Here is a 23,699-nt window from a genome sequence, read left to right on the forward strand (position 1 = left end):
TTTTTTTTTCCCTCTCATTTTCGATTTTCCTGCCCCTCTCTCCGATATCTGGTCATGCCACCCCTCCCTCCTCCCCCCCACCCCCTTTCTTTTCTCTCCCTCCTCACAATCTGTCGAACGTCCATCTGATAAATACCCTTTCTTGGATCCCCAGCCGGCGCGCTCGCGTCCCAAGTCGGCTACGGCAACGTCGCCGGTTTCCTCTACAACCGCGGTATCATGGCCAACCCCTCCCCGTCCGCCTCCTCCTCCGCCAGCGCCGCGGGCCCGCAGACGACGCCGGACGGCCGGCCGATCAACGCCATCACCGGCGTCGTGCAGCCGGCGCAGGAGCACAGCGCGCTGGACGAGATGACGGAGGAGGAGAAGGAGCGCGAGGCGGAGAAGCTGATGGTGCTCTTCGACCGGCTCGAGCGCAACGGGGCGATCGCGCCCGAGCAGAACCCGGTCAGGCAGGCGATACGGAAGGCGAACAGTTGAGCGAGGACGAGAGCGATTATTACAACGAACGGACGAGAGAACGAAGGAATTGAAGGACGATGATACCCCGCCCCCCCCTCCCACACACACAACAACACACACACACATAGTGCTCCCGAAGATTCCGTTATTTGTTTATCGACCATGCTCCGACCGCTAATTATATGCGAATGGTCCGAAGTTAGGGCACGATGCCTCGATATCTACTGTAGCCCCAATAATACCCCCATGATATGATCTGTTTAACGATTCGATCGCCACGATACACTGATATATTATGCTTGCTTGAGATGCCAATCGATCCCGCATGAACACCTCGAGAGCCGCCGCCGGCAGGGTGGGTGAACGACATGCGCATGCTACTATACAGGAAGGCATTTTGGTCCCCGGTGCTTTTCGTACCTTCCCCAAGCGGTGCAACGTGTGCAGACAGAGCACCGTGCGGACGATCGACAGGGCATCGACAGTGGGTGCGGTCACTCATTCGTGAATCGTAGCTCATGGCGACTCGACGATCGCAGACGATCGAGGGGGTCTCGAGCCATGCGATGCTGGTGTCGGTGGGATGCCTACGTCGCCACGCTTTTCATCGCTACCGACGTCGTCGCGATGTTGTCCACGACGGCGCGCTCGGCCGCAGAGTCAGCCGCCTTCTTGACCGCCGGGTCCGCGCCCATCTTATGGTACTGCGATCCTCCAAGAGTCAGCGTACGATCCCCATCTCCCTCTCCCCACAAACAAGTACAAAATGAACGATCAAAAGGAGGTGGGGGGGGGGCGCGGGTAAGAGGAGAGGAGCTGGATATATGCGTTACCTTCTTCACCGCGGCCCAGTCTGTGATCTCTTGCAGCCTATCCAGGGACACGAGATCGCCCTGGACGACGGCTCGCATCTTCGCCTCCACGTCCGGCGCACTGAGCTCCGCCGCCGCCACCCGCACGACCAGGAGCGCGCGGCTGTCGTCTCCAACGCCGTACCGGCGGATCGCCTCCGTAATCTAAACGCGTCCCAACCGTCTGAGCACGAACACTCGCAATGAAAACGATCGATAATAAGGGAAGACGCGGCCCACGTTGTTGCTCGGGTTCAGTATCCACAGGATCTCCGAATGCACCGTCTTCGTTCGCAGCGCGCCCTGCAGTTCGGCGAGGACGGCTTGGTAGATCGCCGTTCGGAGGTGAAGCACGCTGGTGATCTAGGCATATATACACCGGCGTCCGTGAGCGCGATCATCCTGCCGACCTTTGGATCAGGCGAGCCCGCACCAGCCGCGCGTCGACGAACGCAAAGTTGACCGCCTCCCGCTCCTCGTCGCCCTCCGCACCGACCATGCCCGCCGCCTTCACGATCCGCGCGCGCACCTCCGCCGCGTTGCGCACGTCCACAAACAGCGCGACGTGCACGGTCGAACGCCGCGCAGGGAATTGGGGATACATGACGCTCTGCATCTTGAGTCCTCGTTCTTTGTATATGCGCAAGATGTAGATCGCACACAGAGCGGAAGGGCCGGACCAGAGATAACGAGATTACCGCAGAAGAGGCGAAAAGAGCATCAGAGGGACGACGGTCATGTGATCATAGGAGACGACAACATATTATATGCGTGCATGGATGGGGCGGAGACGGACGGAGACCATGATATATCTGCAATATAGGGCACCATGAACAAAGCTAGCATGAACATCCTCTCGGCAATGAATCAGATCGATTAGTCGAAAGTGGTCTTCTTGCCCTCGAATGAGGTAACAGCGCCGTTCCGCGCACCACCACGTCCGCGAGGAGCACCACGACCCTGCAGACGTTCGTCAGCTTAATGTTATCCAGCAACAGACGGAAGAAAAGGCTCACCCTGCCGCCGCGACCACGGTCTCCACCGCCGCGACCGCGTCCACCGAAGCCGCCACGGTCTCCGCCGCCGAACCCACCACGTCCCCTACCGCGATCGCCAAATCCGCCACGTCCTCCACCGCGCCCGCCAAATCCACCACCGCGTCCACCGCCGAACCCACCGCCACCACCACCGCTGTTATCTCTCGGCTGGCTGTAATCGAGCCTGATCGAGCGCCCGCCGATCTCGGTGCCCGAAAGCGCCTCGAACGCGGCTTTGGCGGCGTCGACGTCCACAAACTCGACGTATCCGAATCCCTTCGGCCGTCCACTTTCGCGGTCGGTCGGGAGCCTGACGGACTTGACCTCGCCGTGCTCCCCGAACGCCTCCCACACGGCGTCCTCCGTCGCATCCCAACTGAGGTTGCCGACGAACAGGACCGACGACGGAGCGGAGGTGCTGTCCCCGAACGCCTTCGCCCGATTCTCGCGCTGCTGATTCTTGTTCAGACCGGGGGCCCGGTCGACGTTGACCGGCCGGCCGTCGATCTCCTTCCCGTTCATCGTGTCGATCGCCTTCTGCACCGACGACGCGTCCGCGAACTCGACGTGGCCAAAGCCGCGCGACTTGCCCGTGTTGCGGTCGATGTTGACCCGGGCGGAGACGACCTCGCCGCATTCGGCGAACTCGGACGCGAGCTGGTCGTCGTCCACGTTCCACGAAAGCCGGCCGACGAAGATCGTCTTCGACTCTTCCTCCTGCTCCGCCGGCGCGGCGCTGCCGTCGGCGAGTTTGGTCTTTTTGCTTGCGCTCGGGGCATCGTCCTCTGCCTTGCGCTTGCCTCCCTTGGCGGGGGGAGCGCTGGGCTCGGCCATCTCCACATCCTCGTCGCTGTCGCTGTCCTCGTCGCTGCTCTCGGCAGAGGCGGTGGCGGGCGGCCCAGCGGCAGCCTTTTTGGCAGTGGTCGTGTCGTCGGACGAATCCGAGTCGCTGTCGTCCGAGTCGTCGCTCGACGCGGCCTTGGCCTTCGCGCCAGCAGCCTTGCCATTGGCAGCGGGCTTCTTCTCATCCTCGGACTCCGAGTCCGACGACTCTTCCGAAGACGACGACTCGGCCTTCTTAGCGGGGGCAGCCTTCGCAGGGGCGGCCTTGGCGGGAGTTGCCTTGGCGGGAGCAGCCTTGGCCGCCTTCGCTGGAGCGGCCTTCGCAGCCGGCTTCTCGTCCTCAGACGAGGAATCCTCGCTCGAATCGCTGCTGCTGCTCGACTCCTTCTTCGCCGGCGCCGCCTTCTTCGCCGGGGAGGCCTTGGCCGATGCAGCCATCGCGGGGGCGGCTTTTGTGGGTGCGGCGGCCTTGGCCTTCGGCGCCGGCTTCTCGTCCTCAGAGTCCGAGTCGGAGTCAGAGTCGGACGAGGACTCGTCCTTTTTAGCGGCGGGTGCAGCCTTCACCTGCGCGGCTTTGGGCTTCTCGTCCTCAGACGAGGAAGAGTCGCTCGAGTCGTCGCTGGACGCGGCGGGCGCAGCAGCCTGACAACAAATTGAGAGTCTAATGATAGAACGTGGGGTGCTGAGATTGAGACGCACCTTGGCCTTGCCATTTGCCTGCGCCTTGGGCGCGGGCTTTTCGTCCTCAGATTCGCTCTCGGAGGACTCCTCGCTCGACGAGCTCGGGGTCGGCTCCTTCGGCGGGGGCGGGGGCGCAGCCTTCGCCTTCTTGCTCTCCTTCTTTTTCTGTTGTTGTCCCTTCATGTTTAGCAAATAATGAAAGCGATATTGAGACATTAAAAAAAACGCACAGGGGCAAGCGCAGCTGCCGTCTTCGCGGGCTTGGCCTCCGCGGCGGGCTTAGCCACCTTTTTGTCCGCCTTGGGTGCCTTCTTGTCCGACTTGGCCATTGTGTAAAAGAACGACTGACAAGTGGGCGGAGGGGAGGTAAAGGAGGAGGGGAGGAGAGGGTATGAAGTGAGGGGGTGAAGCTGAGAGAGTTTGCCGGATCCAAAATTTAGACAGGGTCGGGGGTCCCCATAGTCAGCGCCCCGTCGGGACCCCCGAGCATCGCGCCGCTACTCGACGCCAGGGGCGGCGGGCGTCGGGCCGCTTTACCTTGCCCCTCACTCATTCACTGTCCACGATCACTGGCGCGCAATGAACGCGGACCCAAACGACACCTACTTCGACGTCGTCGTTATTGGTACCGGGCTCACCGAGTCCATCGTCGCTGCGTACGTCGACCACCTCGACGTAAACGCCGACAAGTGACTAAGCGAGGACAGCGCAGCGCGCTCTCCAAGGCCGCCTACCGCGTCGCTCACATCGACGACAATCCTTACTACGGCGCCGACGAGGCGACGCTTACGCCTGAAGAGCTGCTCGAGTGGGCGAAGCAGCGCTCTGCCCCATCATCGGACGATGAACAGACGACCGCGTACGCGACCGCGCAGCGCGCGCGCTTCTCGTCCGTCAGCTGGGCCGGTGCGCCCCCTCCCTTCGCGCGCCAATACGCACTCTCGCTCGCGCCCTCGGTGCTGCCCTCCACCGGGCCGCTCATCTCTTCCCTGATCGCGTCAGGCGTCGCACGCTACGGCGGCTACCGCCTCGTCGAGCGCGTCGGGATCTACTCTCCATCATCACCGTCAACCTCATCGACCTCATCAACTATGACAACCGGAGGGAGCGTGCGCCTGGTACCGAACGGCAAGGAGGACGTCTTCAAGAGCCGCGACCTCTCGCTGCTCGACAAACGCCGGCTGATGCGCTTCCTCCTCTTCGCCGCATCCGACTTTGAGGGAAAACCCGAGCTGGCGGGCAAAGAGTCCGAGCCGCTCTTGCAGTATCTCCAGCGGAAGGACGGATTCGGGCTCCGGGAGGAGCTCGCGCAAGCCGTCACCTACGCGCTCGCATATTGCACCAGCGCCGATGGTGAGTACACGCAACGTTCGTCCTTTCCACGCGATCGAATCTCTTACGCATATGCTGTCAAGACACGACTCTCCCCGCCCTACGCCGGATTCGCCAGGTGCTCCGCTCTGCGGGACGCTACGGCCCCTCGCCCTTCCTCCTGCCGCACTACGGCGGCGCCGGTGAGCTCGCGCAAGGGTTCTGTCGCACGGCCGCGGTGGGTGGCGCCGCGTACATCCTCGGGCGCGCCGTCACCCGCGTGGAGCCCACCACCACACCGACCCCTCCTGGGTCTACCCCCCAGGGTCAGGATGCGGAGGCAGGAAAGGAGACCATAACGAAGCAGGGCCGCTACACCGTCAGGCTGGCTGGATTCGAAGAGACGATCACTTGTGATCTCGTCATATCCGCTCCGGACTACCTCCTACCGGAGCTGAAAGCAGGCGCGAAACACGTCCCCGTACCGCCGCTCGAAGCCGGCGAGAGCGAAGACGGGGATGATCTCGTATCTTCCTCCAAGCACAATATCCTCGCGAGATGCATCGCCATCATCGACCAGCCTGTATCTTTACAGCCCACACCCGCACCGTCATCCGTACTACCAGCCTCCAGCAGTCCGAACTCCTCGCATACAGAGAACAACGCAGAGCAAGCTCCTCCTGGCTCCACCGAAGCTGAATCACAGCCGAGCGACCCGCCCATCGACACTTCCCTCCTCGTCTTCCCTCCCTCCTCCCTCCAAGACAGCCACGGCTCGTCCACCAGCGCCGCACACGTACTCGTCACCGGCGAAGGCAGCCTATCCGCGCCGAAGGGCAAATGTACGCCTCTCCCCCCTTTCCCCTCTCTCACATACACTACGTACATTCACTCACAAACGATCTTTCCCACAGGGATCGTCTACATCGCCCTCCCGCTTCACGCCCCGCCCCCGCCCTCCACCTCCGCCGAATCCGCCCTCCGGCCCTACCTCGACGCCGTCCTCTCCCTCTGCCCTTCCTCGTCTCCCCCCGATCCGCTCTTCTCCGTGTTCTACTACCAACACCAGCACCCCGTCCCTCCGCCTTCTCCCCACCTCGCCCAAGAGAGTCCAAGCTCGCTCGTCACGCCCCCTCTCCCGCCCGACCTCGTCCACCTGGCGGACGCGGCGGCCACGAACGCCGAGGCGGTGTTCTGGGAGGCGGTGAAGAGCCGTACGCCGCGTGCCGCGCGCGAGAGGGGGGAGGACGCGGAGGCGTGGAGCGTGCCCGAGAGCTTGTGGCCGGCGATCGAAGCGCAGGACGACGACGACGACGAGTGGTAACGCGATGGAGAGCCGCTGGGTCACGCAACTCGGGGAGAGCGGGGACGGCGATGAAAGGGATGGTAAGCTACATACACAGCCTGAGGAAAATGGAAATGTGCATTGCGGAAATATGGACGTTTCTGTCCGAGGTGCTTACGCTGAGGATCGTATCTACGTATACGTACTCCGTGCATAACGGATCGTCAGGGTCACACACACGAGGCTTGCAAGTTACAGTATGACCGTTAACGCGCTGGGCAGGGACGGAAGACGCGTTTCTTTTGGAAAGCTCGCGGGTGCATCCGTTGGCCTCCGCCGATCGGAACTGGTTCTCTTCCCCGAACTTGCTTCTCCACATTGGTTCCTTCGTACCTTTTTCATGTTTCAGTAACTTTCGTCATGGACCCTCGCTAGTTGTTGTACCCATTGTTCTGAACTTGCCGTCACTGGTCCGTCGTAAGTGATACCGGACGGCGAACGCATCAAAAGAGTAGTGATCGTGATCATCTGGCCAATCGTCATCTCACGCGCATATCCCGACCCGTCAGCGATATGTCGACTAGTCGGTGATTCATGCGGGCTTCTTATGTACGCATCAAAGCGCACATAGCCGCCAAATCTAGGTAACCGAACCTTCCGCCGCGCCTCGCGGTTCATTCAAATCACCCGCCTCCTTCAGCCCTACTTAAGCGAACATGCCAGCGGGGCCCCATCTCACCCTATCCTTGCCGTGGAACTCAGTCTACTCGGAGAGACCAGTCCCATGAGCGCCCCGCCGATCCTGGACAACCTCGCAGAGCACCCGGGCCAGACTGTATCAGGCCATTGCGACGTCCACGAATCTGAAGACCATCATTCCGCACTCTCCACACCCGGTCCCTCTCGTATTGTCCAGCCACGCGTTTGTCATTGCGCACTCCGTACGTCTATCATGTTCAAAGATGCTATTCGAACGCGCGTTCAATGAGGGCTGACGTGTTTTCCGCCAGTGGAACCGCTCCTCGGAGAAGACGGATCGTGGCGGACAGCAATCGGTCTCCACGACGTCCATGAGAAGGAAGGGGATGCGGACGCGTTGGAGGACTGTATCAAGATCTATCGCAGGCTCCTTGACGACGGTGGCGCCGTTCAACTCCATGTCAGCGAACAACGGGCCGTAACCCGGAGGACTCTGGCTTTCAAGTTGTTACAGGACCGTAATGGACTCGCCCACGCCAGCGGGCGCCACTGTGTTCTGTCCCGGCTCAGTCGAGCGCTCAGACAGCGCTTCCTGTTTCACGGAGTACAGCAGGATCTCCAGGACGCGGTCGCGCACGGGCGCAGCGCGGTCGAGGCATGTGATTCCGAAGGCGTTTCTTGCCCCGCCACGACGACGACGCTCGCCGACGCGCTGCGCGAGCGATTCGGCAGGCTGTCGAGCGCGGAAGACTTGGACGAAGCGTCTCAGCTCTGCCAGAGCGCGCTGGACGGTTCACCGCCCGGGTGCAAACTGCGGCCCGGGTGCCTGAACGCCATGGGAAGGCTCGCCTGCTACCGGTTTCGATTGCAGGGCATGGCCGGCGGCGCGGCGCAGGCGATCGTGCTTCACAGGGAGGCGTTGCACACGCCTGGCCTGGCGTATCCGGAGGATTTCAAGGCCCGCTTCCTGCTTGCGTTGGCCCTCTTCACCGAATACGAGGTGGACGGTCAGATGGACAAACTCGAGGAGGCGATCAAGCTCTATCGCACCGCGCTGGAGTTGTGTCCTCCAAAACACGTCGATCGGCCGATCGTGCTTCTGAACGTCGGGATCGCGCTCACCATCCAAGGAGAAGACAAGAGCGTCGTGAGCGACGTACAAGAGGCGATCACGCACCTCCGCAACTCCCTGTCCCTACGCCCTCCGGGCGACCCCTACCGGATCAACTCGATGTCCACTCTCGGGAACGCCGTGCGGTCCCGGTTCATCCTCGAGGGCAGGCCGGAGGACCTCCAGGAGGCGACGCAGATCCGGCGGGACGTGATCGCATGCTGCCCGCCCGAGAACCCACACATGTGGATATTCGTCGGCAACCTCGCCAACGTGCTTGGAAGCCAGTACGAGCACTTCGGGAGCCTGGGCGACCTCGACGAGTGCATCCAGCTACAGCGGGAGGCGATGAGGCGCATACCATCGGGTCATCCCAGGATCGCCATCGTTCTCTGCAATCTCGCCGAGTGCTTGATCATGCGTTTCGACGACACCGGTCGCGGCGCCGACCTCGAGGAAGCAATTCAGAGTTTCCGGGAAGCGAGCGACATCACGAGGCCAGGGCACCCTCACTACTCCAATACGGTGGAGTACCTGGCCACCTGTCTCCGCCGACGTTTCCGCATCTCCGGCGCGTACAATGACCTCGAAGATTCGATCGCCCTCTCAAGGCGCGCCATCGGAATGGTGTCCAAGAGCTATTCAGGTTATCCACCTATGATCATCCATCTCGCCGAAGGACTGTGGCTCCGAGGCGAGCACAGGAGGGACCTTGACGACATCATACATGCCATCAAAGCGCTGGAGGATTTGGACCCCGACTTGACGCCCGAAGTAGAGCGGCAACGTTGGTTCGAGATCCTCGGCAAAGCGTACTTCGCCAAGTTCAAACACACGCGCTCTGCGTCGGACTTTGAGAAGGCGCGTGAACTCGTGGAGAAACAACTGGAGCTGCTCACCACTGGCCATCGCGAGCGCTCCAGGCGGCTGATCGACCTCGCCGAGCTTCACCTCGAGCACGGACCTGGTCGCGACATCGCGCAGGCACTGCAGTTCCTCTCAGAAGGCCTCACGGACGACCACCTGGACGTTCGCGCCCGGCTGCGAGAAGGCGTCCGCTTGCTCTCGGCCATCGAATGCGACCACGGGGACATCACGGACGACGTCGCGACCTACTCCCGCCTGCTGGACGTCTACCGCACAATCGTCCACTTGCTCCCGCGCCTGGCCTTCTTCGAAGTCGACCTCCCCTCCCGCCTCAAGACGCTCGCGGTCGGCCAGAGCGTAGCCGTCACCGCCGCAAGCCATGCGCTCGAGCTGTCCAGGCCGCAAGACGCGCTCGAGATACTCGAGCAGTCCCGCGCCATCTTCTGGACGCATTCGCTCCGGCTGCGCTCGCAGTTCGACCTCGTCCCGGACGAGTATCGACGGCGCCTGCTGGAGCTGTCGCGCCAGCTCGACCGGCACGACGAGGGTACCGGGCTCGCGATCGAGAAGCAGCAGCTGGAGCTCGCGCGAGCAAGGAGGTGGAAGCAGACGGACGAGTTCCATAATCTGGTGGGCCAAGTCCGGTCCCTGCCCGGCCTCGAGCGGTTCATGCTCCCGGATGACCTGACGGCTCTATCCGGAATCGCGCGACACGGGCCCGTCGTGGTCCTCATCGCGTCTAAGGTTACGCGCCGCGCGGTCGTGCTTAGGCGTCCAGGGGATATAGTCAATGTTCCTCTTCCCCTGGTGTCTGTCGAAGGGCTTGTGCAGTCCAGCAAGGGCTGGAAGTCGGTCCTCATCAGCGAGAAGCGATCCGTCACGCGCGACAGTCGACTGAAATTGCACAAAACGAGGATCACGGGCCAAGAACGGAGTGCGACGCACGTCATTCTGGAGCAGCTTTGGGTGGGCGTTGTGAAGCCGGTACTCGACTCACTGGGACTCAAGGTGAGCAGAAAGATGTCTGGGAATCGCCTATACGTAGTCCCGACCGGAGCTCATCCAATGCCCGACAGCCCTCGCAAGGTCGAGATCGCCCTCGCCTATGGTGGTGTCCGACCGGAGAGTTCGCTCGTCTGCCGATCCACGCTGCGAGCGGCGGGGACGAAACGTGTTCGGATTACGTCGTTTCTTCCTATATCCCGACCCTAGGCGCCCTCGCGACCGCAAGAGCGTCGTATACGCCCCTCACCAAACGACAATGCAAGGTCCTCCTTGCGGCCGTGCCGCGGTCACACGTCCCTATGTGGGCCGACCTACCGTCGATCGTGGACGAAATCCAGAACGTGGCAGAGATATTACCCGCCGATTCGCTGATGCCGATACCGGATACGGAGGACGCCCGGGTGGGGGACGGACGTGGTGTGCACGCGCAGACGCTGCTCGACCGGTTACCGGAGGCCAACATTTTGCACCTAGCGTGTCATGGCATGCAAGACCCAGAGAATCCGCTCGAGAGCGGCTTCGTCATGCGCGACGGCATCCTCAATATCGCCAGATTGATGGGTACGCCGTCTCCGAACGCGCTCATGGCCTTTCTCAGTGCATGCGAGACGGCTAAGGGCGACAAAGTCAGTCATCGAAACTGGTGACCACCACGTCCAAACAGATGCTGACCATGCCGTGCGCGAATATTGTAGAATCAGCCAGACCAGACCATCCACCTGGCAGCAACGATGCTGTTCGCTGGCTTCAAGAGCATCATTGCGACGCTGTGGTACGTGCCGCAGCCCGTTCTTGATACAGGAAGCTCACGACGCCGATCTTCAGGTCCATGGAAGATGTCGACGGACCGATGATAGCAAGCCACATCTACAAGGAACTATTCCACGGAGGGTCCGAGCACCTGGACCCTGACATCATACCATACGCGCTCGACTCTGCAGTACGAAAACTCCGGGAGGTGGAAACCTCCCCGAGCAGATGGGCACCGTACATACATCTCGGGATGTGATGGAACCCTGAGTTCACGATCCCTCTGTACTTGCACGGTCATCTTACACCTCTTCACATAGACTCATTGTCTCAGCAGCTCGTACCCACTTACTAATCCATTAATGTTGACGTAGCATATTTTCTGTATATTTGGACGCTGTGCTCATAGCATGACACAGACTCCCGGTTAAAGATTGCAGTGTTGGCTCAGATAGGGTCGGCGAACGAGAAAGCGGGAAGCAGGCAGAGAGACGATGAGCACAGCCACGCCGTAATCTCGCCAAATTTGGGCGCCGACGTCGGTTCCGGGTTGTCCTCGAGCACGATAATCTTGGACGAGCATGGCGGCCATCGTAGCACCGACCACGCAATCAGCGCCCTCCGCCGTGCCGCCCTCGGTCTTCACTTTGCCGCAGACGGCGCAGCTCGAGGCGCTCTACACCATCATCCGCGATAAGAACACGAGCCGCGCCGACTTTCTATTTTACTCGGATCGCATCATACGCTTGCTCGTCGAGGAGGGGCTCAATCACCTACCTGTGGTGCCCAAGACCGTCGAGACCCCGACTGTAAGGATAAAGTATGATTTTTGGGTGCTCGTTGTGAACCTCACCTCGCGTGACTCCGTTTTCTGCACAGGGCGCCACATATGATGGCGTCGGCTTCGAGGGCAAGATTTGCGGAGTGTCGATTCTGAGGGCAGGAGAGGTATCGTGCATTGCCGCGTGGCTTTTTTGTTCCAAGGGATGTGACTGAATATCCCAAGTAGGCCATGGAGCAGGGCCTGCGCGAAGTTTGCCGAAGCGTAAGGATCGGCAAGATCTTGATTCAAAGGGACGAAGAGACCGCGCTGCCCAAACTCTTCTATGCCAAGGTTAGAGCAGTTACAGCAGGATAGCCATGCCGCGGAAAGATCGTTCACTAACCGCCGAATATGACCCAGTTCCCGCCGGACATCGACAGACGTTACGTGATCTTGCTCGACCCCATGCTGGCGACCGGAGGCTCCGCGATCAAAGCCGTCGAGGTTTTGAAGGAGCACGGCGTCCCCGAGGAGCGCATCATCTTCGTCAACCTGGTTCGTCTTTGCTATTTCTCTGCGACGATGAAGACTACGCTGAAAGCTGACGACATTCGGATTATCACTCCAGATCTCTGCTCCGGAAGGCCTGAAGAACTTCTGCAGCACCTTCCCTTCCCTGCGTGTGGTGAGTCATTAATATCCATGAATCAGGCATGAACACCCGAATTCAAGATACTGCCAATAGATTACCGGTTGGATCGACAAGGGCTTGAACGACAAGGCGTATATCATCCCCGGCCTTGGCGATTTCGGCGAGAGGAGGTGAAAATCCATCGACCTGTTGAAAATGATATCTCCTGAATATACTCTGCGCAGATATTGTGTCTAAAGGGTTTTAGGGCGTAGCAAATCTTCACGGCATGCTCACGAGCGATGGAGCATCAAACGGACTTTCACGGGCTAATTGAAGAGCAGTGATCATAAAGCTTATTGGCATCTTCAATGCAACAACATCTTTCTTCAAGATCGGTCAGCAGGGTAACAGAAATGAGCCAAGGGTGTCGAGGATCCGGCAGAGAAACAATGCATTGCGTGCTGTACATATGAACATGTGTAGGCGATGTGGTGGAACAACGAAAGCAAGAATACAACAAAGCCGTTACTGGATGCCAAGACGCGGCTTGAGCGCTTTGATGAGCAGCCACTCTTCGGTCGTAACGTCCGCCTTGAACGTTGCCTGCATGCGGGTCATCATCAATAACCCGACGCAATGCAATCAACGTGTGCCCGTACCTTGAGTACATCTATGCTGGCACGCGTGATGTGGCTAACGATCTCGTCCTTCTCGTCGAAATGCCGCCCGAACATCTTCGCCGACTGGTAGACGGCGTGCTCGATCTTGACGGCTACACCACCGCCGGCTTGAGACTTCTTCACCATCTGCGAAACGGATGTGAGCTCGCGTTCTCCCAGGTTGGCCGACCCCTCCGCGACTTACATCGTGAGCTTTGTGATTGATCTCGAGCGACGTGCTTGTTTACGTAGTTCGATCAATTGAGAGATTAGGGGAAAGGGGGGTGGATATTGAACTCACATCTTGCCCAGGTCGATGATCTCTCGCTTCTGCGTGGTCGGATCCACCTTGACGACGCACAGTGGCGTGCCAACGCGCAGAGTGCCGTCGAGGATGTCGACACCGAGAATGATAGGGTCCCGCTTACAGAACGCCGCGATCGTCTTCAGTCGGCACGGCCAGATCGCCTGCGGTGCAGCGTCCCTCCGCTTCGCTTCCATGATCTCGGCATTATACGCCGTGAACGCATCGAACAGATGGTAGATGATGTCAGCTATGAACAGGAGTCACGCCATCAATGTCTGCCTTGCAGTCTGTATTAGCGATGACACGCACCTTTGAAGATCTTGATGCCCAACTCCTCGGCAAGCCTCTCCGCGTCCCTGTCCACAGGAACGTCGAAGCAAAGCATACATGCGAGTTCCTTCGCCTTCTCCAACATCGTCGCCGCTCGCATCACGTCCTTCTTGTGGACGGGACCGATGTTGATGCCCGACACCGGGATCTTGCTGACCTTCAGGAAGTCGAGCAGCGCCTCGAGTGAGCCGAGTGTGCTGGCCTGGACGCACACGCCACGGCCGGACTTGTCGATGGAGCTCAGTAGGTTGGTGAGGTCGCCCATGACCTCGTCCTTGAGGTCATCCTCGTCGTCGTCCGGTCCGCAGACGAGGAGACGCGAGCCGGCGATGGCCTTTTCGAGGTCGGGCGCCGATATCTTGACACCAAGCGCCGCCTTGACCTCCTTGTGGTGCACGTACGCCGACTACGAACGCGATATCAGACACCAGCCCGATGCACTTGGGGGAAAGATCAAATGCTGACTTGCCTTGATACGAAGTTCCCGCAGGGGCTGTGGGGTGAGCAGAGCACGGATTTGCGTAACAATAGGCCCATTGAGACCGCAAACCACAATCTTGTCGCCTTCTCGCAAGTACCCGTTCACGAGCACCACATCGATGGTCGTACCAAGACCCTCAATGACCTTCACCTCCAACACTGTGCACTCCAGCGAGGAGATGTACATCAGCCGCTCGCTCATGCGCTGCTGCGTCAGGTTGACGAGCAACATGATCATGTCGGGCACACCCTCTCCCGTGATGGCAGACGTCGGGACGAGAGAGACGTTGCGACCGAAGTTCTTGTTGTCGTAATAGAGCACGGCGTTGAGTCCCTGCTCTGCGAAGGCGGTGATTGTCTTGGCGACGCGGTCCTCGAACTCGCGTTGCACCGATTTCTTCTGCTTGGCGAGCGAGTCCTGGAACGCGTTGTTCGGGATCGCCTCCCAGCCGTACATACGATCAATCTGCACAACCGTAAGCTTATGCTCTTTACCTCATTTGTAATTCCGTACCTTGTTAAGGGCGACAATGAAGGGCGTTTTGCGATCCCTCAGGAGTCTCAGCGACTCCAGCGTTTGTGGTTCGAGACCATGCTGAGTCACCTCGTAAGAACAGCCAAAGAATCAGAGGATGGCTACTAGCGCACCATAATATCAACAACGAGAATGGCGATGTTACACAAAGAGCTACCACGGCTCCGCAAGTTCGTGAACGACTCGTGGCCGGGTGTGTCGATGACGAGCAAACCGGGAATCTTGTAGTCAAAGCTGCCGTCTTTGTTCAGCACCGTCGTCTTCTGCTTGATCGCGTCCACGGGGAAGTACGTGGCGCCAATCTGCTGCGTGATACCGCCAGCTTCACCTTCCTGTACATTCGTTTGCCGAATCTATCACAACCTGCATCAGCCATGCCACTCTTATGATTCTTGCCTCTGAGGATGCGTCAACGCACCTTATCCAGCAGCTTAGTCTTTCCGGTATCGACGTGTCCCAGAATACAGCATATCGGACTCCGCAGCTCATCTTTGTTCCTCGACGCCAGCGCGGCCTCGTGTGCCTTCGCCCTCCGTTCCGCCGCCTCGGCCTTGCGCTTCGCCGCCATGCGCTCAGCCTGCGTCATCTGTTCCTCCTCGTCGCTCGACGTCTCTTCGTCCGAGCTATCGTCCTCCGACGAGTCGTCGGAGTCCTCTTCAGAAGATTCATCCTCAGAATCGGACTCGGATTCAGGCTCGGGCTTTTTGGCGGGAGCGGCTTTGGCTTGAGACGGTGCAGGCGCTTTGGCTAAAGTCGCGGGTTTCGGTGCAGCGGCAGGAGTCGGCTGGGTTTCTGCCTTGGTCTCCAACTTCTTCGGTGCAGCAGTGCCATTTGCTGACGATAAAAACAGGAGTAAGTAGTGAACGGCGCAGGGAAGCCCTTTCCATACGCACTCTTAGCAGCGGGAGGAGTCTTCGCAGCCGCCTTCGAAGCCACCTTCTCCTCATCGTCGCTACTCGCATCCCAATCGCTCTTCACATCTTCTTCCGCCTTATCCGCCTTCTTCTCATCCCCACTACTCGCGTCCCAGTCGCTCTTCAGGTCATCCTCCGCCTCCTTCTTCTCTTCCTTCTTCTCCACCTTTTCTTCTTCAGGTTCGGGTAGACTTACCGCCTGAGACACAGGCGTAGCAGGTATACTCGACGGCGTCGGCGACGCGCCCTTCGCCTGTGGACCCTTCTGCTGCTTCTTACGGTTGCCGTACACAACCTTCTTGGCGGGCGGTCCGCTGCCCTGCTGCTGTAAACCCTCAATCTGAACGCCGGACGCGAGGAGTGCCTGCTTGCGGATCTCGGCAGCACGCGCTTCCTCCTTCTGCTTCTTCGTTAGGAGACGGCCTTCCTTCTTTGCCTGTTCCCTCTTGGCCTAACATAACGAATCAGTAACCCCTCCCGCAATCAGGAACTAAATCAGATACGTACTTTCTCCTTCTCCTTCCTCCTCTGCTTCTCCTCCTCTTTCCGCTTCGCCTCCTCCTCCGCCTTCCGCTCCTCCTCCTCGATCCGTTTGCGCTCCTCCTCCTCCGCTCTCCTCTGCTCTTCCTCTATCCGTTTCTTTTCCTCCATCAGCGCCTTCAGCGCACCCAGCGCACCCGGCGCCTTCTTCTTCGCCGGTGCCTCCTTTTCCTCCTTCTTGGCACCCTTCTTCTTTTTCTTCTTCTTCGACGCGGCGCCTCCGCCGCCACCAGCCTCTTCCTCGCCCTCGCTCTCGTCCTCTCCTTCCTTGGCGTCCGCTGAGGCCTCTACTGGAGCGGCCTGTGCGGTGTCCTTTTCCTCAGCGGCGTCGCCGGAGGCAGCCTTTTTCGCTGCCGCTTGGGCCTTCTTCTTGGCCTGTACGAGACGAATCAGTATGAAGATGGGCATGGAAAAAATCAATTCTGTAACCTTTTCGCGCTCCTTCTTCAGCTTTTCCTTCTCCTTCTTAGAAAGCACCTTCGTACCCGCGTCGTCGCCCGCCGCGTCGCCGTCGGCCTCCTCTTCGCCATTCTCCGCGGGTGCTGCAGGCGCTTCTGAGGAGGTATTATGATGTGGCCCGCCGCAATTAGTCAAATCGTATGCACCATCCTTCTCCTCCTTCTTCCCCTTGCCCTTCTTCTTGCCCTTCTTGTCTGTGGCTCCCCACTCCTCGTCAGCGAGTTCCTCCGCCGTCATCTCGACCGGCGCCTGTCCCTTATCCGCGTCTGCAGCCGGAGACGCGGCCGCTATCGCCTGGTCTGCCCGTTCCGATCACATCAACAAACACTGCAGAAGCTATGAATGCCGGGGTGAGAACGAACGCACTCAGTATATCGTCAACATCGTCGTCTGCCGCCTGTCCCTTGCCCTTCTTTCCCTTCTTCTCCTTCTTCTTCTTGCCCTTCTTGTCCGGGAGTCCCCATTCCTCGTCCGCGAGCTCCTCCGCGGTCATCTCGACCGGCGCCTTCGTTTTCTGATCCGCGCCCTCGTCCCCGTTCGCCGGGTCCTCGTCGTCGAGCGTCTGCTTCTTCGCCTTCTTCTTCTCCTTTTTCGGTTTTGCGGAGGTGGCCTTGATCACGCTCTGCAATGGTGGTGAGAGGGGGATCCATCATTCAGCGCCGTCCGAGATCCGAATGCGGGGGGTGAACGAGACGGGATCGGAACGCACCATGAGCCCTCCGAAGTCTTGCTCCTCCTCCTCGGCTGCCGCCGCGGCGTCCTCTTCGCTCATACCGAGCGCGGCGAACCCGGCGATGCCGCCCTTCGCTTTCGCGAACGGCGCGGATCCCTCGTCGTCCGATGGTATCGCGGAGCCGTTCAGGGATACACCGGCGGATGTCCCCGCCTTCTTCTCCCTGAGTTAACGCACGATGATATTATCATAAGTCACGAGCACCAGAGAGCTTGCTGAGGTGTGATCCGTACCAGAACTCGTCGTCGTCCTGCTTCTTGCCCTTCTTTGCCTTGTTCTTCGGCGCCATGTTGGATGACGGATCTTTTTATCGCGAGGCTTCGCAGGAGGCAAGAAGGTGGTTTAAGCGTGGGATCCAAGCCAAAGAGTCAGAAATCCGGAGGGAGGCTGGCGGCGCAAGAGTCAAGACGAAAGCTTCGGCAGGGAGCTTACCTCAAAGCGATCGATCACGGGACTGGGAAGATGGTGGCGATGCTACTGGAAAACGCCGAAATATTTGTAGAAGCAACGCTTACCCTTTCGACGCGATCCGCTGGACTCAAAACTCAGTCGCAATGACCTCTCAGGCGCACAAAATAGGTCATTTATATGCTTAATTTTCCGATATTTTCTCTGCTAAATCAATCTGTTTTCAAATGAACCAGGTTCCCTTCTGTTCTGCCCCGATTGCGGCACACTTCTTGACTTGCCTCGAGGGGACGAGCCCAGCGTCAAGTGCGACCAGTGCGGCCGTGAAGAGCCCTCTTCATGTGAGCAGGCATTCCTGTTAAGGAACGTGCGTTTCGGATGTTGAATCATGCGGGACGCCAGCATACGACAACATCGAGATTGTCACGCGGTCGAACCCGGACGCGTTGCCCTCGGCGCTGAGGCAGAAGCGCAAGACTCAGACCAAGGCGCATTCAGGAGAGAGTGCGTTGCTGAAGGTACGGGATGCACTTTGCAGTAGAAAAAGATGAAGACCGATGGTGTTGATACACAGGTCACCGAACGGTGTCCGTCCTGCGGTCATGACGAAGCATACTCCAAGGAAATGCAGGTTAGTTGGTCGTCCCTGTCGAAGCCACAAAGTCGTTCACATACTAATGACGACCGCAGCTTCGCAGTGTGGACGAAGGCTCAACTATCTTGTACACAGTAAGCATCGAGGTCCATCGCGTATTTATCAGCTCGAAACCGATCTTATTCCAGTGTGTATCCTGCGGACACGGTTGGCGTGTCAATAACTGAGAGAAGAGGGTTGGGGCCTGGGTCCGTCTTTGATCCGATCGGCGAACTAGCCCGATTCCGAGATGGGCGCTAAGATAAGCGCCGGCGGGCACAGCCCAAAATTTTGACAGGCCCGACCTCGCCCGATTTATCCCTCACCGGCGTGGAACGACTTGACCCCCCGGGGGGCTCTTTTCCTCCTACCACCACCCTCTACCCCAACCCAATGTTCCCTCATCTCCCGTCCGAGCTCCTGATCGCCGTTCTCGAATGCGCCGCAGCATCAGATGGTCAATCCGCCTACAGCCTATGCCTCGTCGCGTCGTGGGTGCAACAGATCGCGGAACGGTACCTATACGCCACGATAGAAACAAATCGCGAGGGGGACGCCCGCCTCTTCGAACGATGGATCGCGCAGATGGCACAGGACGGGGCGCCGATCCCGCGCGCTAAGCATGTTCGCCGGCTGTGGCTCCACGGAAGCTGCCCCGCATCAAAGTCACGTTGGATCGCCTCGGGAAACGCCCTACTGCGCAATCCCGCGCTTCTCGCGCGCCTGGTCCAACTCCTCCCCCGCCTCAAACACGTCGGCTGGACGGCGCAGCACCCCGAAGACGTCGCCCGCGACACCCAAAACCGACCTTGTCACCTGGAACTCGACCGCGTTCGCGAAGCGCTCTTCTCCCTCCCCTCGCCCACGCCGACCGAGACCGCACAAAACGAAACCGTCTCCCTACAGCGCGCCTCCGACCTGCACGTCACGGTCGCCGCCATGCCCTGGATCCCGGACGTCGACAAGGACCTCGCGCCGATCTGCGATGCCGTCACGCACCTGCGCGTTCGCGAGGGCGCCGCCTGGCCGGTCGGGCCCGAGCACGCGCGCATGGCCCGCCTCCCGTGCTGGTACCACGGGCTCACCCACATCTCCTTCGGCTACTCCCGCCTGGGCGACGCCGCCTTCCTCTGGAACTTCGCGGCCGAGCTCGAGAAGAACGCGAGGGCGGAGATGATCGTGCTCGAGGTCGCCGCCCGCCTCGCGCACTCGGAATGGACGAAGCTGCTGGGCTCGATGCGCCCGCGCCGCGAGGCCGATAAGAGGCTGTTCCTCGTCCTGCGCTGCGACCCGCTGCAGGATGACTGGGAAAGCGAGGGATCCGGACGGGAGAGCATATGGGAGCGCGCGAAGGCGTTCACGGCACGGGTTGAGAGTGGAGGGTGGGCGCCGTTGCCCGGCACATGCGGATGGCCTTCGTATTGGGGATATGGTGCTTCACTGGGCGAGTGATGGGCTACCCATCTTAATGCGCTACCTTCTTAGGGTCTTACGTGTGGAATATCGAAATGATTAGAGACTACTGTGATCGTGAGGTCGAACTCCATCAAGAGAAGGGTGACCAGAGGCTGAGACTCAGATTCCAACCTGCGTGCGAAAGGCCACGTGATCGCGAGCTGACGCGCCCGCTTTGTCCGCGTTTTTAGCGCGTTCTGGCTATCCTGACTCTGCCGTGTCCCGCCTTGCAGTAGCAGCTGAAAACTTCCTCTGGAGGTGTGCCACTTTATACTGAAAGGAACAGCATGACCTATCGTATGTATCATTCCAGGCACCGGTGAAACATGGCAACTTCCTCGAAGCCGACCGTCATCCTTTTGTGCCTTGAGAAGGAGCACGGATTCGAAGACGTATACGCTCACTTACTGCATGCGTTGAACCAAAGGGCGTCCATTGTTGAAGTGCTCACCGACGACGAAATGATCCATCGACTGGCCAAACCCCAACAGGTCGCCGCCGTAGTCGTAGCCGATGCGGCAGTGGCGTCCCCAAGCCGAAAGAGGACTCTCGATGCGCTGGTACGGTACAGCAAGAACGGTGGCGGCACTGTCGTATATGGCTGCGGATTCCCTCGTCATGTGCGCCTCGGCGACCAGAACACCATGTTCCACAACGTCTGGGGCATCCGGTGGTTGTCAGGCCAACGCCGCACATGTACCTCCCATCTGTCGTCGCAAAGGATAACCGGACTGGACAAGACAGGACTTGCCTCTACATATCTCGTTGACGCGTTGCACCTCTCCGGCCCCGGGCTCGCCGACTCGCACTGCGTGTACCGAAGTAACGGGGCCCCGCGCAGTACTCCAGTTGCATTCACCTCAATCGGCAACGGATATCTGGGATATGTCGGTGATCTCAACGCTTCAGAGGAGACATCCGCCATTATCATCGCCATGTGCCGTTTGGGTAGGCCTGCAGTTGTATGTCCATCAACTCGCGTCTCGCGTTCTCGCTGACTACCCAACCAGACACCCGAGGAACGAACGCGACCTAAGTTCATGATTCTGGGTATTCTTCAAGAGCACTTCCTAGACGAAGGCTACGACTGGATGACTTCCTCCATCGCATCGAAGGCGAGTGTCGTCCGCGTCGAAGACGCTGCAGAGGCCAAGAAGCTCCTCGCTGCCTCCGCAGCTCAGCGGCCCGACGCGGTGCTCGTGATTGATGGAGCTGTCGTCGAGCCTCGATATCGGAAGCTTCGCGCTGCGCTCGTTACCTTCACCAAGCAGGGCGGCACAGTCGTCCTGGGCGCCAACTTCAGCAACGGGCTTCCCTGGGGAGAGAAGACAGCCGAGTTCTTTGCGCAGTGGGGACTAACGTGGCAGTCGGGGAACTACCACCGCACGACCGTACACCTCAACCCGAACGGCATACCGGGGATGGACACGCAAGGGCTGGACGAGTCCTACTCAGTCAAGGCGCTTAACCTGAAGAATGTTCACCCGAGCTTGCGGGTCTACTTTCCTTCGTCATCTTCCCGCACCGAATCTCACGTTTACGAGCCTATCCCTGTCGACACGGCACAGACGCCCGCGGCCTTCGTTCACGTCGGGCGAGGCTACCTCGGCTACATCGGCGACGTGAACGGGGAGGACCCGACGACGAAGCTGATCCTCCGCATGCTGGGCCTCTCCCTGGACAATCTTGAGGAGAACACGTATGACCGCGTCGTCGGCGTGCGGATCTTCGGCGGCAAAGTAGAACCCATCAGGGCGAGCGAACAAGAACGAGCGGATGGGAGCGGAAGTAGGCCACCGGTGGGCCGTCTGCCCTGGCCCGGTGCAGCGCCGAGCGAGATGCCTCGGCGAAGTCGGTCAAGAGAAGCGGAAGTGAGGGCCCGGGCTGAGAGTCGGCGTGCGGTGCTGCAGGAGAAAAACGCAGCAGGCGAGAAGTTAAAGGAGAAAGTGAGTATCCGATAATTGGCCTAGCGCGAGTCCTATCGTCGGCGATATGTTTCCTGTGTGGAAGAGCGCCGCAATTTAGTTCTACCTGAAGCCGTTGCTGATGTTGCTTCATCGTTAGGGTAATGAACTCTTCCGGAAAGGCGACTTCCTGGGATCTATCGAGGCGTATATGAAAGCGGCGGAGGTGGACGGTCCCCGTTCGCCATACTTGACTAATTTGACTGCGGCGTTTCTAAAGCTAGAGGAGTACGTCAACCAACAACAGTATCTGTGATGTTTCCTTGCTCAACGAGACGCGCAACACAGCTATTGGGAAGTTGACCGGATTGCGACCCGAGCGCTGGTGTACAACAAAAGGTTGATAAAGGCGAGGTATCGTAGAGGGCTTGCACGAAAAGGTCTTGGGCGCATTAGGGCCGCCATCCATGGTAAACTGATCTAGTCTCGAAAGACGAAGGAAGAAATTGATCGCTGGCATCAGATTTCGAAGTCTGCCTCGAGCAAGATCCTCAGTGTGCGGAAGCGAAGCAAGAACTGGCTACCGCTCGTGGGCTCCTTGATGAGGAAGACAGCGACAGTGATGACGAAGTCGTTTCCGAGGACGAAGGCCCCCGCTTCTTCCGCGAGATAGGATGTACCTCTGACTCAGAGGACTTCAAGCACGAAGGAAACGGAAAGCAGTGCAAGTTCTACAATTGCAAAGGCTGCAAGAAAGGCCCGCGTTGGTGTCCGTACAAGCACGCACCAGATAATAGGAGCATCCGAGACGAACTGTGAGTCTCTCTGAGTAACTCAGCATGCCACTTCTATAGTAGTTGCTGATGTGATGGAACAGCGGAAGAAACGTTTGCTTGTTCTACCTTTTGAACAAATGCCCATTCCCGGACGAGTTTTGCGATTACGCGCACTCGAAGCGGTACCTGCCGAGCAATGGCTGGTGGGACGACCCGAGGCTTGTCCAACATTTCCAATGCTTACTGGCAACAAGCAGTCGTCGTCGTTCGGATGACGAAGAGGAGGACGCGGACACAGATGACGACGAAGAAACATATGAAGGTCTCAAGGCACTGTTGGCCATGCGTGCGGAGGCTGATGCAATGGATCAACTTGTGGGGCGCATCCTGAACGGCTCGACACGCGACACGCTGGGCTGGACCTTCGAGGATTATTGCGATCGCGAGATTCGGGCTGGACATGCACCAGGGGCAGGGCCCGTGAGGCGTGGTGCTGGAGGCAACGTGGCCTCTTCAGACGAGGCGGTTTACACCGAAGAAGAAGTGAAGGAGTTCTTGAAGAGCGGCAATGTGCCCGGAGATGCGCATATATGGGTGAGTCATTCGGCTTAATACGCTCTGAGCTGGCTGACAGCACCGTTTCAGGATCTTCTGGATTTTATACATGGGCCGCAAGGTTGGTGAACTGACGTGTGGGCGGTGGCTCCATCATTTTCCGTTTTCTGGTACCAGGGATCCAGATACGGGGGTATTTGTGATATCACGGGGCAGGTATTCCTTGTAATCACGACGGAAATGGCGAGCCTAGTAGGTCCTATAACCACGAGGGTTGTTCGCAAGGCACCCGAATATGCACGGGCCGGATCACTTTAGCATTCGTGATGAGCTGTACGTCTCCCCGCTGTCCGTATTTGAGGCTGAGTTTACTGTGGGTACGGTAACAGTGGACGCAACGTATGCCTCCTCTACCTTCTCCAACGATGCGAACTTGGCGAGGACGACCGTGCGTATGCTCATGAGAAGCTCTACCTACCCCCCAATGGATGGTGGATGGACCAAGGGCAGGCCCTGCTTTATAGAATGGACCTAGAGAGTACCGCGGCGAGGTGTAATACGTCGGAGCGTGCAGCGATGGAGGCGGTCATAGGGGCGATGTTGAATGGGACCATTCGTGACGATCCGACGCCGTATACACCCGAAGCGGACTGTCCTTGGGGCGAGGACGTTATGCCATGATTGATATGAATACCAAGTGCGCACGATAAG

General features: G+C 59.2%; 8 protein-coding genes across 8 annotated transcripts in view; 5 read left to right on the forward strand and 3 right to left on the reverse strand.

Annotated features, from left to right (window-relative positions):
• PUNSTDRAFT_108520 (uncharacterized protein) overlaps window positions 1–480 on the forward strand; it is a gene marked incomplete at its 3' end in the record, with an annotated part of 3,002 nt that extends 2,522 nt beyond the window's left edge. The window contains exon 7 of the mRNA XM_007388463.1: window positions 155–480. Coding sequence (XP_007388525.1) covers window positions 155–480 — 326 coding nt within the window. The remainder of the gene's footprint in view (window positions 1–154) is intronic.
• Window positions 481–1,049: 569 nt separating this feature from the next.
• Window positions 1,050–1,917, reverse strand: PUNSTDRAFT_116565 (CGI-121-domain-containing protein; the record flags this gene model as incomplete). Its single annotated transcript, XM_007388464.1, has 4 exons — window positions 1,050–1,166; window positions 1,296–1,478; window positions 1,554–1,676; window positions 1,747–1,917. The coding sequence occupies 4 exons, from the start codon at window positions 1,915–1,917 to the stop codon at window positions 1,050–1,052; spliced, it is 594 nt and encodes a 197-aa protein (XP_007388526.1).
• Window positions 1,918–2,189: 272 nt separating this feature from the next.
• On the reverse strand, window positions 2,190–4,203 carry PUNSTDRAFT_116567 (RNA-binding domain-containing protein; the record flags this gene model as incomplete). The annotated part of the gene is made up of 4 exons (XM_007388465.1): window positions 2,190–2,273; window positions 2,330–3,835; window positions 3,893–4,039; window positions 4,105–4,203. The coding sequence occupies 4 exons, from the start codon at window positions 4,201–4,203 to the stop codon at window positions 2,190–2,192; spliced, it is 1,836 nt and encodes a 611-aa protein (XP_007388527.1).
• A 221-nt stretch (window positions 4,204–4,424) lies between these two features.
• Window positions 4,425–6,795, forward strand: PUNSTDRAFT_122923 (FAD/NAD(P)-binding domain-containing protein). Its single transcript, XM_007388466.1, has 4 exons — window positions 4,425–4,530; window positions 4,587–5,227; window positions 5,290–6,027; window positions 6,100–6,795. Exons 1-4 carry the CDS (start codon window positions 4,454–4,456, stop codon window positions 6,507–6,509), a joined length of 1,866 nt encoding a protein of 621 aa, XP_007388528.1. The 5' UTR covers window positions 4,425–4,453; the 3' UTR covers window positions 6,510–6,795.
• Window positions 6,796–7,254: 459 nt separating this feature from the next.
• On the forward strand, window positions 7,255–11,161 carry PUNSTDRAFT_146593 (uncharacterized protein; the record flags this gene model as incomplete). The annotated part of the gene is made up of 5 exons (XM_007388467.1): window positions 7,255–7,411; window positions 7,481–10,155; window positions 10,224–10,778; window positions 10,848–10,924; window positions 10,978–11,161. The coding sequence occupies 5 exons, from the start codon at window positions 7,255–7,257 to the stop codon at window positions 11,159–11,161; spliced, it is 3,648 nt and encodes a 1,215-aa protein (XP_007388529.1).
• A 304-nt stretch (window positions 11,162–11,465) lies between these two features.
• On the reverse strand, window positions 11,466–17,649 carry PUNSTDRAFT_122924 (uncharacterized protein). The gene is made up of 21 exons (XM_007388468.1): window positions 17,490–17,649; window positions 17,233–17,419; window positions 16,890–17,145; window positions 16,494–16,822; window positions 16,032–16,439; window positions 15,504–15,975; window positions 15,029–15,444; window positions 14,724–14,963; window positions 14,590–14,670; window positions 14,065–14,541; window positions 13,575–14,001; window positions 13,260–13,512; window positions 13,164–13,197; window positions 12,959–13,105; window positions 12,542–12,902; window positions 12,411–12,487; window positions 12,294–12,350; window positions 12,086–12,220; window positions 11,912–12,016; window positions 11,782–11,850; window positions 11,466–11,711 (listed from the first exon to the last, which is right to left on the reverse strand). Exons 1-15 carry the CDS (start codon window positions 17,543–17,545, stop codon window positions 12,825–12,827), a joined length of 3,861 nt encoding a protein of 1,286 aa, XP_007388530.1. The 5' UTR covers window positions 17,546–17,649; the 3' UTR covers window positions 11,466–11,711; window positions 11,782–11,850; window positions 11,912–12,016; window positions 12,086–12,220; window positions 12,294–12,350; window positions 12,411–12,487; window positions 12,542–12,824.
• Window positions 17,650–17,779: 130 nt separating this feature from the next.
• On the forward strand, window positions 17,780–18,680 carry PUNSTDRAFT_108527 (DNA-directed RNA polymerase I kDa polypeptide). The gene is made up of 6 exons (XM_007388469.1): window positions 17,780–17,835; window positions 17,901–18,005; window positions 18,067–18,182; window positions 18,239–18,295; window positions 18,355–18,393; window positions 18,448–18,680. Exons 1-6 carry the CDS (start codon window positions 17,811–17,813, stop codon window positions 18,484–18,486), a joined length of 381 nt encoding a protein of 126 aa, XP_007388531.1. The 5' UTR covers window positions 17,780–17,810; the 3' UTR covers window positions 18,487–18,680.
• Window positions 18,681–20,769: 2,089 nt separating this feature from the next.
• Window positions 20,770–21,426, forward strand: PUNSTDRAFT_19788 (uncharacterized protein; the record flags this gene model as incomplete). Its single annotated transcript, XM_007388470.1, has 1 exon — window positions 20,770–21,426. A coding segment is annotated over one exon (657 nt), but the record flags the coding sequence as incomplete, so codon positions are not given.
• Between the last annotated feature and the right edge of the window lie 2,273 nt (window positions 21,427–23,699).

The sequence above is a fragment of the Punctularia strigosozonata genome (genome assembly GCF_000264995.1).
Source record: "Punctularia strigosozonata HHB-11173 SS5 unplaced genomic scaffold PUNSTscaffold_18, whole genome shotgun sequence".
In the NCBI taxonomy this organism is placed as follows: domain Eukaryota; kingdom Fungi; phylum Basidiomycota; class Agaricomycetes; order Corticiales; family Punctulariaceae; genus Punctularia; species Punctularia strigosozonata.

Coding starts and splice junctions, on each gene's coding strand:
- PUNSTDRAFT_122924 (XM_007388468.1), bottom strand. CDS start 17,545: ATGGCGCCGAAGAACAAGGCAAAGAAGGGCAAGAAGCAGGACGACGAC. Junction 16,823..16,889: donor CGATGTTGACGATATACTGA/GTGCGTTCGTTC, acceptor CGGAACGGGCAG/ACCAGGCGATAGCGGCCGCG. Junction 13,513..13,574: donor GGGCATCAAGATCTTCAAAG/GTGCGTGTCATC, acceptor TCCTGTTCATAG/CTGACATCATCTACCATCTG.
- PUNSTDRAFT_122923 (XM_007388466.1), top strand. CDS start 4,454: ATGAACGCGGACCCAAACGACACCTACTTCGACGTCGTCGTTATTGGT. Junction 5,228..5,289: donor ATATTGCACCAGCGCCGATG/GTGAGTACACGC, acceptor TATGCTGTCAAG/ACACGACTCTCCCCGCCCTA. Junction 6,028..6,099: donor ATCCGCGCCGAAGGGCAAAT/GTACGCCTCTCC, acceptor TCTTTCCCACAG/GGATCGTCTACATCGCCCTC.
- PUNSTDRAFT_108527 (XM_007388469.1), top strand. CDS start 17,811: ATGACCTCTCAGGCGCACAAAATAG. Junction 18,296..18,354: donor CATACTCCAAGGAAATGCAG/GTTAGTTGGTCG, acceptor TGACGACCGCAG/CTTCGCAGTGTGGACGAAGG. Junction 18,394..18,447: donor GCTCAACTATCTTGTACACA/GTAAGCATCGAG, acceptor ATCTTATTCCAG/TGTGTATCCTGCGGACACGG.